Source organism: Cottoperca gobio, chromosome 23 (genome assembly GCF_900634415.1).
Source record: "Cottoperca gobio chromosome 23, fCotGob3.1, whole genome shotgun sequence".
NCBI classification, from domain to species: domain Eukaryota; kingdom Metazoa; phylum Chordata; class Actinopteri; order Perciformes; family Bovichtidae; genus Cottoperca; species Cottoperca gobio.
The window spans coordinates 4,262,002-4,278,836 of NC_041377.1; the positions used below are offsets into that span (position 1 = coordinate 4,262,002).

The 16,835-nt window shown below is 40.3% G+C and overlaps 1 protein-coding gene across 3 annotated transcripts in view; it reads right to left on the reverse strand.

The window, feature by feature from the left end:
• The window catches only part of cacna2d1a (calcium channel, voltage-dependent, alpha 2/delta subunit 1a), an 88,377-nt gene that overhangs the window by 26,669 nt on the left and 44,873 nt on the right, over positions 1 to 16,835 (reverse strand). For all 3 annotated transcript variants that reach the window (XM_029461492.1, XM_029461491.1, XM_029461490.1), the window contains exons 7-19: positions 9,440 to 9,571; positions 8,917 to 8,986; positions 8,239 to 8,289; positions 7,384 to 7,483; positions 4,377 to 4,535; positions 3,851 to 3,955; positions 3,670 to 3,748; positions 3,263 to 3,312; positions 3,025 to 3,114; positions 2,399 to 2,461; positions 905 to 988; positions 701 to 775; positions 50 to 121 (exon numbers count right to left, since the gene is read on the reverse strand). In XM_029461492.1, the coding sequence (XP_029317352.1) occupies positions 50 to 121; positions 701 to 775; positions 905 to 988; positions 2,399 to 2,461; positions 3,025 to 3,114; positions 3,263 to 3,312; positions 3,670 to 3,748; positions 3,851 to 3,955; positions 4,377 to 4,535; positions 7,384 to 7,483; positions 8,239 to 8,289; positions 8,917 to 8,986; positions 9,440 to 9,571 (1,130 nt within the window). The remainder of the gene's footprint in view (positions 1 to 49; positions 122 to 700; positions 776 to 904; positions 989 to 2,398; positions 2,462 to 3,024; positions 3,115 to 3,262; positions 3,313 to 3,669; positions 3,749 to 3,850; positions 3,956 to 4,376; positions 4,536 to 7,383; positions 7,484 to 8,238; positions 8,290 to 8,916; positions 8,987 to 9,439; positions 9,572 to 16,835) is intronic.

A 16,835-nucleotide genomic window follows, 5' to 3' on the forward strand; every position in this document is an offset into this window, starting at 1 on the left:
AATATGAGCTCATGGAGTCATAAGAGTTGAATTAATTTATTTTCCAAACCTCCACTTTGATCTCATTCTCCAGCTCCGCATCCAGGAAGTCCAGTGTTACAGGTTCATGAAACTTGGCAGTCTACGTAGATATGCAAGCAATTAGTCTTCGGTACAATATTTTAATAATCTGTGGGTTTTGACTACAAAAGAGAACAATTAGGCAGTAAACACCGCTCATTGATATTCTGTTGCCTCGAACAGGAAACTAATTATGGACACATTTGTTTATCGACACAAACTTTTGAAATGTTGTAATAATTTAAATTCTTCGTTTGTATTCATCTGTGGCCAATGTGTGCATGCAACATTTATAAGAAGAGCACATATCTCAGAGGTCAAACATATTGAAATATTTCAACACACATCATCCTGGGGCCATTACCCCACTATATCTTTACATAGCAAATGGTTGTTTGCTGCTATACCAATGATCTGAATGCCGTAGGCTATATAAAACCTTTGAAACTCAGTAATAAGTAACAGGAAGTGTATATGGGGAACAAAATCCAAGACACATAATGTATTCTTAGTCTAAAAAGCCAGTGTACTATCAGAAATGTCGTGTTTTTATTGCCGTTTTGGACAATATTACTGGGTTTTAAGCAAGCTGTCCCAAATGTCTACCTTCTCTGAACTAAGGTCAAGTGATTTGGCCTACCAGTGGCTGGAGATTAGGGTGGAGCAGCACATATCCATTGGGGTCAATGGCAAAGTAGTAGCCATTTGGTCCAAACTACAGGAAAAGGGAAATAGAGAGGGAGATGTATGTGAAAAGAAGGATGGAGGAACCGCGGCACCAAACATCTACTGTCTAAATAGGCTGATTTCTGTATGTGTTTATTTATGTAGCGTGCGCTCTTACAGTAAAGTGAGGCGTCAGTCTCTTGATGTCTTCCAGGGAGACATCAATAGCCATAACCCCCAAGATGAGCTGGTTTTGAGATTTCTGAGAGAAAATCATAGAGGGGGGGAAAGAGTCACTATAAGACCCACTCATGAGTCCTGTTGTTCTTTCTGGATGAGTCAAGTCCTTCTGTGCTCTCTGAATGATTCCAAGGAAATGGGGTGTAATAGAAATCTGGACAGACTCCTTCCCAAAAGCTTTACATGCCGCTATGAGTCACTGACAAGGCATTTCCAGGCTTGGTTTTCAGCCGTAGCGGAGGTAACCCCGAGTCCTTCGAGGTAGACATGTAAACTCATCTTGAAACACTTAGCTACCGGATCATTTGTCTCTCTGATGTGCAGGTTTGATCTCTTTTTGATTTTTGCTTCATGACATCGTCACACTCTTCTTCCTGTGGAGGCACTTGGGAGAGCTCCAAGGGCCCTCAGCGTCAACAAAGGATACAAGGAAGAGCCACAAGAAAGACGAGGATCAAAAGTAAAGGAGAAGATGATAATTGGGAGTATTCATGTTGTGTGTATGATTTTTGGTCTGGTAAACATTATGGCATGTGATGAAACCGCACACTCAAATTCTCCCATGGGGTCAAAGTGTCAGACATCCCAGTAAATGTTGTCGATAAGTGAATCAATATACTTTCTTTTAATACAGCTATCGTCACAATATGGTCGACACAATATTCATTTATTTTCCGGTTCTTTTTTGATGTTTTAAAAATAGGGAAGAAAGAAGAAGAAAGGAAGATTATAATTTGGTGAGCAGATGGAAAATCACAGTCATACATTTTGGTCATGAAGCTATTTAAGAACTATCAAATACTTTTGGTATTTCTCTAAATAAAAACCCACTAATCCTACTATTTGGAAAAATATCAGAAGAGATGAATAAGAAAGATTGTCACACGTATTCCAAGTAATAAGAGTAGCAATTATCAAACTAATTACAAGGATATGGTTAAAAGATGATAAACTAAATAACCACGAGAATTAGAAATCAAGTTTATAGACAGTATTTGAAGAAAGAAAGGAATATGTGTGAGGTGTGTGTGTATGTGTGTGTGTGTGTGTGTGTGTGTGTGTGTGGGTGTGTGTGTGTGTGTATGCTACCCGGTTGCTGATCTTTCTTTATTGGTATAATTGTCTATTTTATTTAATCTATGAATTTGTTTGTATGCCATGTAACAATATATCATCTTAAAATGATAATAATAATAATAATAATATAATAATAATAATAATAATAATAATAATAATAATAATCCTCATGATTATTCACACTTATTGTAAATCAGCTAAATAAACTGTAATATAATAATAATAATAATAATAATAATAATAATAATAATAATAATAATAATAATTAAAAAAGGTAATACTGAAAATAACTGTCAATAAGATAAATGAGTAAATTAGGATCTACATGAGAAACCAAAAGTATTCCTTTGTTTACCTTTGAGCCTGTGTTGGTCTTGTTGAAGACGGGAAGAGTTCCAGTGATCACGAGGCCGAGCTCCTGGAAGATGAAACATACAACATATGAAGGAGACATTAGAGGCGTATCGGTCACGTTCACATGCACAGAATACTTCATATTGTGTTATCTATTTGTCATCAACCAGCTACAGTTTCAAAATAAGATGTTTACCGTAACAAAAGGCAGAAACCTTTCTGGAGGCGACGAGGTAAATACAGTCACAAACTTTGACAGCGTCTTATCAGTAAAATGGATGACAATATCCAAAACATTTGGCTGGGTTTACCAGACTGCTTTCTTATCTACACTGTCACCTAAAAGTTAATCTTGACAGAAGCTTAAGCACCACAGAAATCTGCTGGATGCAGCGTTTTGTGAAATAAAGCCTAATCTGTCTTTTCACAAACACTACCGGTCAGAGTTGAAGTTGAGTTTACCGGGATGACAAACAGCGAATGATTAAGATAATTGAACAAGACTTATCTGGAGTTCTTCATCTGACACAAAGCAGATTTCTTCTCATTCTTGCTTGAGCTCCACATTTGACCATAAATGCCACTCAAAATGTGTTCTGTATTTACATAACATGACACGTGACATACCAGTGCATCCAGGTAGACGTTGGTCCACTGAACCTGCTTGGCCCGTTTGTCAGCCTTGACCATAGGCCTGCCCAAAACATCCAGATACTCCTGTAAAGATTAAAAAAGGTTTTCATCTGCTACATGCAAGTTTGTCATTCCACCACAAGAGGGCAGAATACACAACTGGGAGAGAGAGATGGAGTGATAGACAAGTGAAGAAGCAGCCATTCATGGTAGTGTTGTCATTTGAATGTACCTGAGTGTTGATCCTGATGGCACCTATAGATGGGATCTCATAGTAGTACCCTGAGAAAAAGATAAACAATTGTTCGAACATCCATTGTGAAAAATAGAAGCTACATTTAGATGAGATTCCCTCAAACTACTGAGAATCTAACAGCTAAGTAGAGAACATTTGATGTATTTAGCGAGACACCATATTCATCGAGGATTCTCTTTCCAAAAGTCATTCTGGGATCTACAACCAACTACTGAAAATGACTGAAAAGCAAGCCCCACCCATCTCCTACTGCAGGTTGACTAAAACAAACGTTGTGATGAACTCAAAGGGCCATTAGAGCCATTCAACAAACGTTCTTCATCTTCATCCTACAGAAGAACACACATCAGGTACGTGATGCATGTCGAACTGCGACCTCGTACCTTTATTAGCACAGGCCATCCACTGTATTGGTCCTTTGTCGTAGTTGTGTTGACCTACTGAGAATGTAAAGATGCGCACCTGGGATGAGAAACAAAAAGAGACATAAAAAACGGAATAAAAATAAAAAGCACACTCTGCTGTGTTGTACTTTCTGAACATGTTGTGTTGTTACGGTCCTACCGCTTGCTTCGGGTTGTATTTCTTAAAGATCTCCTCTGCCCTCTCTTCTCCTCCGTCAGTGAAGAGCATGATAATCTTGTTACAGTTGGCCCTTGACACATTCATCTAGGGGGAGACGAAAGCAAAGTGTTTGTATTTCAAGGGAAGTGAACAACAACACATCCTTATTGAGGTTAGGATCAGACTGCAGAAGTGGCTGCAAGAAGAATTCAAGGTTAAAGTCTCGTTTTTACAGTTAAAGAGAAAGACAGGGGAAACTGCAATGTCCAAAGCAACCACAAGAGGTCGACATGCACTCACTCTTTATTAGAACGCCACTGGGATTGAGTTGTCAGATTTCCCCTCAATATTTTCATAATTAAATTGAATGTGTTAAATTAAATGAACAAGTGATATCAAGCTGTTGAGGAGCAGGGACATTATTGGATACAATAATCAAACACAATAGATTGGCAGAAGACACATTACCATCCCTGCCACCATCCACTAACACACTCCAACACGCCCGCCCACGCTCACACTTTACCTGTGCGAGCTGCTCGAAGGCCAGCTCGAAGCCGCCTCTGTAGTTGGTGATACCCTTGGCTGTGATGTTCAGCACAGCATCCTTCAGCTTCCTCTTGTTGCGGACGTTGGCTTGCACCAGGTTCGCGAAGCACGACGCATTCATGGCCTTGTCATTGAACTGGAGGGAAGAGGGAAGGAGGGATGATGGGAAGTGGAGGGAAGGCACTTGCACATATTTTCTGTTAAATATGTGGCCTGTTTTCCCCCTTCGTTATGGAATCATGCGGTGTCAACATATTGGATTGGTATTTTAAGAGAGAGATTAAAATTGATAAAACTTTTTGGATTAAATAAGGTGAAATAATTATTGATAAATTGCTATAAAGTAATCTACTTCAATAACACTTCTTGGATTGCTGTTGCAAAGGTTTGTCATGTGTGAAATGAAATCAGTCTTAATCAAAAATCTGCACAGACCGAAGGGAGCTATAGGAGCAGAAGGAAGGATTGGCAGGAGAGCAGGTAGGGATGTGAAAATAGTGGCATAAGGAGGTAAAAACAAAAAACATAGATCTTGATTATGAAGGTATTATACCGTAGAGACGCATGTCACTGTACCTGGTTAAAATACATTTACACAGCTCTACATGTAAAGCGTCTTCAGATTAATATTGGTGAATAGTTAATGTGGAGGAGCAGATGGAACCTTATCAATTCATGCAAACACACAAATATAAACCTATACACAAACACAGCATCTATGGAGGACTGGGACATGGCTCATTAATACCCAACATCTGTTTTGGCCTTGACTGCAGCCTTCCGATCACACGCGCACGCGCACACGCACACGCACACGCACACACACACGGTGCGTTAGAACTTCATCTGCCTTATAATACACATCTTAAAATATATCAGACACAGTAATAACAGCTCAGTTGAACAGCATACTGTATGTGGACGTGTTCTTTATACTGTATGTGTATTCTTTATATTTTGCGTATACAAAATACCTCAGTATCATTGTTCTCTACTATTAAAAGCCTCCCTTTTTAGTGCAGGCACTCACAATCTCACAACCAAATGACAAAGTTCTTTCTAGGAAACTTTCCAGGAATATATTACGAGATTACAGGATGTATAAAATAAAGCATCTCAAGTTTTATACTTTATTTAAATTCAGTTTAGACAGTTATAAACTATTCGTTTATGGAATTGTATTCACTTTCTCTGGTTGCTGTGTTTGTGTGTGTGTGTGTGTGTGTGTGTGTGTGTGTGTGTGCGTGTGTGTAGCACAACACACTGGTATTGGAAAGGAAGCATTAAGGGTTATTTAGATATACAGAATTACTGATATATACTTAAACATGTGTTGCCTTAGTGAGGGAATAAGGCAGAATTTTACTATTATACTATTATGAATAGTTGTAACAGATTGTACATTCAAAAAAGCTTCAACATGCTTCTGGAAGGCCTAAACTGGATTTCATCAATACATTTATTACATTGCTGTCTTATTTGATCAACTTCAAAAGCCCTTTTCACTTAGCTGATTTGGAAAATCCAAACAAAAAAATCTTAAAACATTGCTTTATTATGGGAAGTGAAGGAAAATGTAATTAATGGTTCGTTTTGGAATGCCAACTGAACAATGCATTAATGTTCCCTCCCATTAGGAAGAGGACAAAGAGGAGGCAAATAAGGATTAAGAAGGAGATTTCAGACAGAATGCTGGTTAATCCAAATACATGATGTATCGGTCGCCAGAGATGCTAGAAACTGGAGCGAGACATTTTAAAAATGTGCAGCTTCAGTAACTTTATAACTTTTAAAAAGGGGCATTTATGGTTGAGAATTGCATATAGTATATCTGTTTTGTTCAAACCATATAAAACAAAGTGTTAAAAAGACACGTTCATGTTTATGTTGTGGTTTTACAGTGGGGTTATGTGCCGGAGCTAAACTAAGCTAACTGACTGCTAGCTGTAGCATTATATTTGTATCGATCATCTAACTCTTGGTAAGAAAGTGAGTAGTTATGTGTCTAAACTACAGCTGTAGTGTCTAAACTACAGCTGGAAATCTTTCTTTTCCTATGATTGTGTTTTCAGAAGAGGACCTTTCCTTTAACAGAAGTGTCTTTAGATAGTTAGCAACATTAGCTACATTAGCTACATTAGCTACACAAGCTACGCTCACTAAGTGACAGCTGCAGTTTGATGGTTGCCTAGCAACAGCACAAAGCGGTAGATTCTCGCAGTACCTTTTAAGGCTCAAAATCAAGTTAGAGTGACGCTTTCCATATTGCCTCTAATACGTCTTTTGCGAATACTCACAAATTCCTCCAAAACAACCGGAAATTACTCACAGCAACCACTTAACATTGTGCTATTTTTCTTCACACAACTAATATTGCCAGAAAGAATCAATCTGACTTATGCAGCCTGCAATGAAGCTTTAAATGATGATGGATGAATATTTCCTCGATCCCCTTGTCTGTAAATCCTTTGAGATTCCTACAGTGTTTCAAATAGGCAGGGGCCTTTTCCATTACATGCCACAGATTCAAAGTATGGGTCATAAATATTTGTCAATTTCCGGGTTTGCTCCAGCTGTGTCATATGTGCTCTCTATTAGGCACACATACATATCAGCTCTGATGTTCTTAAGACATGTCGCTCATCCATAAACACACATGCACACTCACTCACACACATGTACTGTACATGCATACGCTATATATACACACACACAGATACATTTGAGAGACACAAATGAGCACACACACACACATGCATGCATGCACAGCCATATTAAAGATCCATCCTCGTGCGATACATTAAGCCACTCAAAAGGTCACGGCCATCTTTAAACCAATGACTCAAACCTCAGGAGTAAAGCTACTCAAACAGCCAAGCCACAAATATGTCCACGTTAACATTCAGTAATGTGTGCACCTGGAAATTCAACAAACATACAGAATCAGAAGAATTGAGTATTACAGTAGCTGCGTGGAAACTCACATAGACCACGTTCACGTAGTCGTCGTCAGAAAGGGTCTCCAGCATCTTGCTGACGGACGTTTGGATGAGTCTGAGGGTGAGACCCGAAACGCTGCCGCTCCTGCAGTTTGGGAAAAAGACGGTCTGTGTTTTACAACATAAAGCAACATCATAGTATAACTTTTTTGTTTGTGTCTGTGCTCCTCTGTTTGTCACCACAGCCAAGAAAAAAATTGGGTAGATAGAAATACTTTTAATTATCCATCTGTTCATTTGCCTTTTATGTAACGTACAAGACAACTGGACCTTTTGCCTGATCAGGGAGCAGATATAAGGTGGGTGGCTCTCTAAAACATGAATATCCGTAAAATAATTTGTAGCAATGTTGGCGAGATAGCTTACTATGCCCCAAGAAGTTGAACAGACTGACCAAGCGACATTGCCATCTGTAAAGCCTTCTGCCTACGGCGCAAAGAAATATTCATCAGTTATAAGGAGAGAGATCACACCTTGTAACTACAAGTTTCTTCCATTAACAAGCAGGCTGGATATAGTATTATCTATCACATTAACACAAATGCTATCATTAGTTATCTTTATTCAAACTGAACTGCTCGTGACAGATATTACTCCAGAATGCTCCCTGAACATCTTAGCTCTTCTAAAGCAAAACTATAAAAAAGGCATAAATCACTCATCACAGGAAGAAACAACTGGACTGCAAATGAAGAAGTCGCCTGATACACTGACTGCTTTTTGTTTGCCAGTGTCATTCGAGTTCTGAAGCAGCCGTGAGCGCAGCGCGGTCAGAGGGTTAGCATCGGGGGCCTTCCGGCGCAAAAAAAAATAAAATCTGACTGTAGATGAATCACTCACGCATCCACCAGGATCAGCATGTCCTTGGGTGATGCTGCCCCCTGAATGTACCTGGTGAGCAATAACAGACACATAAAGCTCGTGGATATTGAGCACATTAGGAGATGTACATGTGTAAGGAAGTGGAAAACACACACATATAGGGAATTATTATAATGCAGAAATGTTTTTTTTTAAATCAATTTCTAAGAAATCTACAAACTTCAGCACATAAAATAACGATAAAACCGTACATCCCTCTTATCTCTCTTTGAGTAACTAAACAATTACGGGGCTTTTGAGGCTACTGAAATGTAATAACATGGTAAAAGAGTTTTCTTGGCTTCCAGACAAATTCTAATCATTTTTAGGAGACTAATGAAGCTTTTGTATCGGTACTCTTTGATCTGCAGTGGCTTAATCATCATAGTGCTCTGATGTGTTTGTTTGAGTGGGTTTGTCTTTGGTCAGAGACTTGGACGTGATTGTTTTAAACTGTGTGTGTTTGTGTACAGATGCTCTCATGTCTAATCCGTTTAAATACGGTTTCTGCAAATGAATGTTTAATATGACAATTACACAGGTAGATTTAATGAACAAATGGTCTGCCCTTGACAAACACTAGAAACTGACTGACAATGAGGTGATTAGAGACACAGAAACATAACTGCACATCCCATAATAAGTGTCTGCACTCACCACGGTCGCCTGCGCACATCGTAGAGGTCGATCTTATTGGCTGAATTGCTCGAGTCGGTCCAAGGGGATGCTGCGATTTGGCAGGAAGAAAATCGGGAAAAGTCAGTATGTTTACCTTAATTAAACTTGAGCTTCAGGTACTTGAAGATGTGTCTCATTTCTTAGATCTATATTCTTACATCTTAAAAGAATACTTTTTTATAGTAATAGTTTTAATAGTAGATTTCTGTGTTCTAAGTATGCAACTCAAACCAGGAGGCTATTAGCTTAGCTTAGCATGAATACTTAAGCTAAGCTAATTGCCTCGATAGCTATATAGCTCAATAATTAGTGCTTAGCCAAAAGATTGGCGACGGTCTTTTCATGTACTCTTGGCAGGAAAGTTAAGCACACAGTATTACGGTAACCTTTGGTTGGGTTTGCAATATGTTGAAATGACCCTTTGATGGCAATTTTTGTATCGATCACTGACCACAGAAATGTCAGCAGGTTGTTGAACCCTATTGGCTGCTGGGACGCTTACCTGGGAAGTACCGAGCCAATCCAGTGGCAGAGCCAAACACCTGCCAGAGGAGTGACGGATCTTCCTCTTTGTTTTTCCGGAAAACTTCCTCCAAGGCCTCTGTCCAATTTAACTCATTCAAAATGATGTTGGCTGGAACGAACACACACACACACACGCACACGCACACACACACACATACGAGAGAGAGAGAGAACGGTAAATGAGTCATCTTTGTAAAAACATTCTAAATCATAGAAATCACACAAGCACAAGATGTCAAGACTTTTCAAAAACCATTTATTCTGGAAAACACAGACACAGACACACACACACACGCACACGCACACGCAAGTATTAAGCTGCTGACATTGACGGCTGAGAGGAGGCCTCCTCACAGATATTGAAACTGACATCAATCTGCTATGATGAGATATTTCCATTTCTTTGACTTTTTTGCTCTCAAAATACACACCAAAATCTACAGCGGTGGAAAGTGAGCTAAAGAGAGGAGATAGGGAGACAAAAACAGAATGATTTAATTTGATATTTCTGCAAAAAGACAAAATCATCTTCTGAGTACTCGGGGGACAGACATACAGTAAACAATTTGTTTACCTGTTTGTCTGCAGGAGCTCTTACTGGCTTAATGCTCCAACAATCTAGTTTGATCAAAAAAGGCAGCACTCTGCCTGGGAGAGTGGGCTGCATGTCAAATTGATGCGGTGCATGACTCATACTTGTGTGCGTGTGCGTGTAGATTACCCATCTCTACGTGCATGCGCTTTTGTAAGAGCAACTGCATCAAAGAAACTTAGCTGGGGCCGAGTCATACAAGACAGACAACTAAAAGCTATGTGGTTAAAAGTCAGTTATTGCGAGTTAGTTTGAAGCATCTGTACTCGTAACATGGGGTGCGTTCCAATACTATTTAGTATGCCAGAAAATAATACATAGTATTGGAAATGCAAAATGCCAAAAATACCAGGATGTCCTACTGCATCTGGTCGCATTTTGCAATATGCGAGACAGCATGACTTTGTGGCTATTCTGAACCACAATCCTCTGCGCAACAGAAGATATGTCACATCGAATGAGTTGCAGATAGAGCACAGACGGATGCTAATTGAACTTTCGCTCTACGGACTGTGACGAATATATGAGCAAGAGGGTCAAAGTTCAAGGGTCAAAGTTATGATGATGTAGTAGTATGTCTCAATTGTATACGTACTGCATGTAACAGTATGTACTTTGTAAGGGCAGCTCTAGTGCATACTAAAAGTACAAATTAAAAGTATGCGATTTGGAACACAACCTCAGTTAGAGAATTATATTATTGCCAACTTAGCAAGAAGAGGCGTTTTGTACAGCGAGTACTAGTCTAGGAAAAGTGCCACTACGAAAAACTCAGTGTACTCTTTTAACTAAGTGAATAAGCAATGTCCAGTCATAAAGTCAAGACAAATATTATCTTTTTCTCTCCTCCTCCTACTTCTCCCTCGTTTTCTCTGCTTACTGTCCCTTTGGCTTCTCACTCCTTTCCCACCTCACAACCACGCCCGGTCACATTCTGCCTCCCTGTCCCCTTCATCAGCCACATTCCCACTTCATTAAAACCATTTCATTGCCATTTTCCTTCCATCCACCAGATGTCCTTGAACTTTCCTTACTTTTCCCATCAACCTGACTGCCACGCCCATCTACACACCTGCTTCCACTTCTCTCATCTGCTCTTCCTGGCCTTCCCCGCCTACTTCCTCACATGCATCACCCAATCACCCACCTGCTTCCCATTGCCTCTGATTAGATCCAGCTCTGCTAATACCAGTATTAGCAGATGACATGCCCTAAATGGAATTGTGTAAGGCCATTATCTCCTTTCATTTGGTAAAGGATGGTTCCAGTGTACCTTATGCTAAAGGGGATAAGGAAGAAAGCATTGAAGCACCTTTCCTTAGCATTTAGACCAGCTCGTATCATGGCTGCCACTTAAATACTTCGAGGTCATTTCACTCAGTTAGGGACCTTCCTAAACAAAAAAAGACTAGTCGCCTTTATGCCTGTAAGATTCTCAAAATAAACCACTGAATTCATCCTGTTGCCTCCTCATCTGTCTGCATTTGGGGTCCAATCCCTTTCCTGCATAACCTATCATGACACCTCCTTTACCAAGGCTATATTTCCATGCTTTGTTGGATAAAGAGAGAGTTTAGGCCAGGCCTTAAATTGCTCCCTGTGGCATTGTAGAGCAAAGCGTGTCCCAATGATAAGTGGTGACAATTTGTTCAGGCCTCATCTCTCCGCTCCCAGAGGATGGCCTTTAATGGATTATTCCTGCTGGTTTACTTGACATCAGTAACATGAAGTCTCAGGGCAACAATACCTCATAGGGAAAGCATTGGTATTTCTCTCCCCATACTGAACAGTGAACTAACAAGGAAAGATCACATTCAGTATTTATTTGCTCACCAACTGCCATTGCAGGAAGTCAATGTAGTGATCAACACATTAGGGGGTCTGTGTCCGAGTAGATACATGATGAGGAAGAGAGACACAATACATGACAGAGTGCTTTCTTACTCACTGTGTCTGTTGTGTTGTGTTGTTTCCCCTCTGTAACATTGACAAACCCATTGTAGTCTCCCACAGGAATTTGGATGCAGACACGCATCACGCACATGAGCACACTACCCCCCCCCCCCCCCCGAATAGGCAGGTCAGAGTCCATTGATGAGTCCCTAGCAACAATATCAAAAGGTTGGCAAAGCAGTGTCCTCTAATTTCAGCCAAATACTGGAACAAATCACAGTTTTAGTGTTATCAGATCCATCTGTGGCAATGTGTCTGTTTGCTTGTCGAGGTCACAATGATAAGAGGAAGAAATGAGAAGTATCACCGGAGCAACGAAAGCGACAGTCAGGTCTATGTCGTGCGTGGCGTCATGGCCTGAAGGACTTTGGGGGAACAGAGAGGAGAGGGAGGAAGCCACTGACAGTGGTTTTCTTTGAATGATTACATTGGGTCAGCTGGCACAGAACAGTTGGTGCATAATTTGTGTAACAGTTACATGTGAGTACCATGGTGGCATGTATAGATTACTTCTACTGCATATGGGTAAAGATTCATTAGATTTGGGCCTGCCAGGATACAAAATCAAACAAAAACTGAGAAAATAAATAACAGTTCCAGCATACAGTATGTTTTTTTTCACATACAAAAAATGCCTCAGCTAAATGCCTCTGTGCATCCTGGTGAAATAGAAGGTGCTACAGGCTTAGTGACGTAGGGACTATTTACAGGCCTAGGTGGTGAATACTAGAGCTGACAAGATATCGGCTAACACGCTAGCAAGTCAGGAATATGCTAGTGCCAGTCAGTCACAATAGCTCCACAAGCTTCTTTCCATTGTCTCCGTACTATGCAGTTTTGTTCTCAGGATTGTAGATACTTTCTTTTAATTGACACAAATAATGTAACAAAGATAAAGGGCAAATAGTTAGCAAGCTCGTTAGCACAATAAGTGTATTCAAAGTATCTGTCCTATCGACTGGTTAAGTAAAAGTGGATGGTGCAACACAGCGGCTACGACAGCTTCCCTAATTTTAGACTCTCCAGCTCTCCGTCCCCTCAAAGGTCAGCACTGTATTGGCAGCTTGGTATTGCTTAACGGCTCAACTTTGTGTGACAAAAATCACCAAAGTTGAACTTGACATGAAACATTTGAGTGGATTTACTTTGACCCCAGTAGTGAGTCTGAAATTCAGCATTGTAATTGGTAGTGTGACCAGACATTTTGTATAAAAATTACAGGTATGCGTTTGCTTGTGGGTCTTTAATGAACAGGTTGGGTCAGGTCCAGACTTTTTGGGTCTGGTCTCGCAAACCGGCAACACTCTTGGATAGGGATGTCACCATACCAGAAATGTAGTATTTCGATACCACGGTAAAAAAGAAAACATTAAATCCCATGTACTGGTTTAACAGCTCATATTTTTCCATTTCATATTGCTGTGAAAACTGTATTTATTAAGAAGATTTCATGATAACATTATAGTTTAATGAGTATCGTCACATTTTCAGAATTTTGGCATCGAGTCTTGGACCCATTTGAGGTTTAAAATTAGTCACACAACTCAAAATGACGACTGAAAAATCAATGTTTTAGATGGTAATAAATTCAGTATAAATGCTCAGCTTCAAAAATCACACTATTCAGATCCCATGGTTAACAAGTGAAAAAAATAAAAATAAAAAAAAGAATAATTTATGGGCCGAAAAGACATGGGAATCGAATATGGAAATGAAGATACAAAATATTCCCTGTGAGGCATATAGATGCTTAAAAAAACAAAATCACCCAGGACTCTGGCAGTGACTGATGAGGGTGATCAGTGGGAGGCGGTGAGGGTGCAAAGTTGTGCCACGAGATGCCCTGTGGTGTTCCTTGTCATCAGCTAGCTGGTGGCTGAAACTGCCTATGCATTTAAAAGTAATTACATGGTGGGGGTTGAGTGGTGAGAACCTGCAATCATCGTATCAGAAGGGTTCCTGTACTCAATGATACTTCGCCACTCACTACTGATTGGGACATGAACAACAACCCATCACTTTTACAGGCATTCACAGGCGTACATATTTAAAGACACACACACACATGCACGAAAAAAAAAAAGAAACATGGAAAAACAGCAGCAGCGGCTCACATTATAATTCCAGTGATGTACATATTGGTAATTGGTAATAATGGATGGTGATTAGAGCTGAATCCATAAATAATAGAAATAACTGGCATCTATTTTGATAATTGATTAATAATTTCAGTCATTTTTCAAGCAGAAATAGTGAAACAATTGCAATACTCTCAGATTCCACACTCTCAAATTTGTCATTGACATATAATTGCAAACTAAATATTTTCAGTAATTATTTGGACTTTTGGTCAAACAAGACATTTGAAGATTTGGCTATAGAATTTTATTTGAACAGATAACGAAAAATAATCGGTGGTTGCAGCTCTAATCATTTTGTGAGGCAACAGGAGTAAAGGCTTCAGTAGTTATCATGATGTGTGAAACCGTCCGTCCCCCCCCCCCCCCCCCTTCCCCACGGTGATATGTAGAGACACACAACACACAGCAGCTCTAGCCAGGGGGAAGGGGAAGTGTGACACCAGCACATTCACATACTTGACTCCCATATGTATTTCTGTATGAGAAAGGTGTCGAGGTCATGGAGGTGAGAAAAGCCAAGAGCAATTACTCCCAGTCGAGCCTTTTCATGAGGTTGCAAAGTTTCCACTTGTTGATATTGGCTACGCAATTAATTCAACAAAATAGTATGTGGCATCGCAGAAATCTCGTTCATTACAGTGTTAGAAGTGTTATCGAGGGTGCAAAAGAAAAATATATCAATTTTTACACTGTGAGGTTCGCCATAGGGACCGTGACTGCGATACAAACATGCTCACATACACAGTGTCCGAGTTACTCACAGTGTGTGTGTGTGTGTGTGTGTGTGTGTGTGTGTGTGTGTCTCAGGCTGACAGGTGCCACACAGCATTGATGCAAACGGGCATCAGACGAGCCTCGGATCTCCTGCCAAGGCCGTGACGCTCTCCTCTCATCGCATCCACGCCAATCCGCCTAATGAGCGAGAAGACACGCATACAGAGCCTCGCGATCCATACACAGTACAGTAGGTGCATGCGATGTGACACACACACATGCCGAATCTCACACCCCAAGTGTTTCTTCCCCCCCCCCCCCCCTCTCTCAAACACATTCACACACGCAGACAAACTCTGATTCATCTCCAGTGTGCATGCACGCACACACATGAACACAATAATGAATCCCAGTCTGACCACCCACACTGGATCAGCAGGGAGAAGAGATTTCAAATCAGCAGGACTAATGCGGGGGAGAAAGACAGTAGCACATTTGTCTCCACACAACCCACTATTAATATGCTTAATAAATTGGAGAGAGTGATGAGGGGGATGTGAAGGGGCTGTAGAGGAATAGAAAGGAAGAAGAGAGCAAGGCGGTGGGGAGGAATGAAAAAAAAAGCAAGCATGACCAAATAAGTGGGGAAGAAAGTCTGGAAAAGGAACTAAAAAACAAACTAAAGAGAAGGGAGGAAGAGGGAATAATTAAACGGCATTGGGGCTGCACAAGAAGTCTACCGCAGTTAAAGAAGAAGATGAAGATGACACAGCTCTCCTTCAGCATCAGTAAAAGCCACAAGGACGCCAGCCTTGTCTAGACAAAGTCCCCTAATCAAGTTAAGTCAAGTCCTTCCTCCACACAACAAGATATAAACCAGGGCGTGTCTAAGTGCGTGCGTCTCCTTCTACACGCACATACACACTCGGATACACATTGCCATGGCAACGCTGACAGTGCTGGCCAGCCGGAGTGGCATCAATGTGGCAGCCCGTCCTTGGAGATAGAGAGAGAGAGAGAAAGAAGGGGAGAGATAGAGAGAGAGAGAGAGAGAGAGAGAGAGAGAGAGAGAGAGAGAGAGAGAGAGAGAGAGAGAGAGAGAGAGAGAGCACCAACATCAGCTTCAGTAACATCAGTGGCTTTTTCTACTTTGCTAACTCGAGCTCCACCCAGACCCCACCCTCCACCACCTTTCTGAGAACTGGAAGAGGTCACACAGCCAGTAGGGCTGCACGATTATGGAGAAAAAGATAATCACAATTTGTTTTAATCAATATTGAGACCACTATTATTTATCACGATTATGCATTGATTTTAGGGACAACATATTTTATTGCGCTTTCACACTTTAATAAACAGAGCCCTACTTTCACTTCCATGTTGTGCTACATTCCTGCTAATGTACAAATATTTGCATTAAAATACAACTGGCTGGCTGTTAGTTTAGGAAGAACTTGATATGATACGCAGCTTTCTATGAGGGGAGCACACGTTTTAAACATGAATAACACAGTCGATCAATGTGCAGCCCTATTAACCAGAATGCTGCAGAGTATTGAATGGTCAGTTAATCAAAATTTGAAAATAAATAAATAAATTGGCTATGGATTTCTGCCATTCACCAAATTCACTTGTATTTATGGTGCTCAACACATTGAAAAACTATATTTATTAATAGTTTTGTATATAATCTCAACCAATATAAATTTCATGGCTAAAAACCACTGAAAGTAAAGAAAAAATAAATCTGAAATAAAGGCTATAAGGGGATTTGATGCAAATAAAAGTAAAATAAAATATGTACCAAAGCAGACCTGACTCATAAAGTTCACATCACTTATTGAACCAGTAGCACTGTATGACAGAGGCTTGGGGACCATTTAAATAAAAAAGTGTGTACATTTTGACATGCATCCAATTGAGACCCTGCCTACAGAATTCTGCAAAGTAAAGCCTCAAACAAAACTTACACA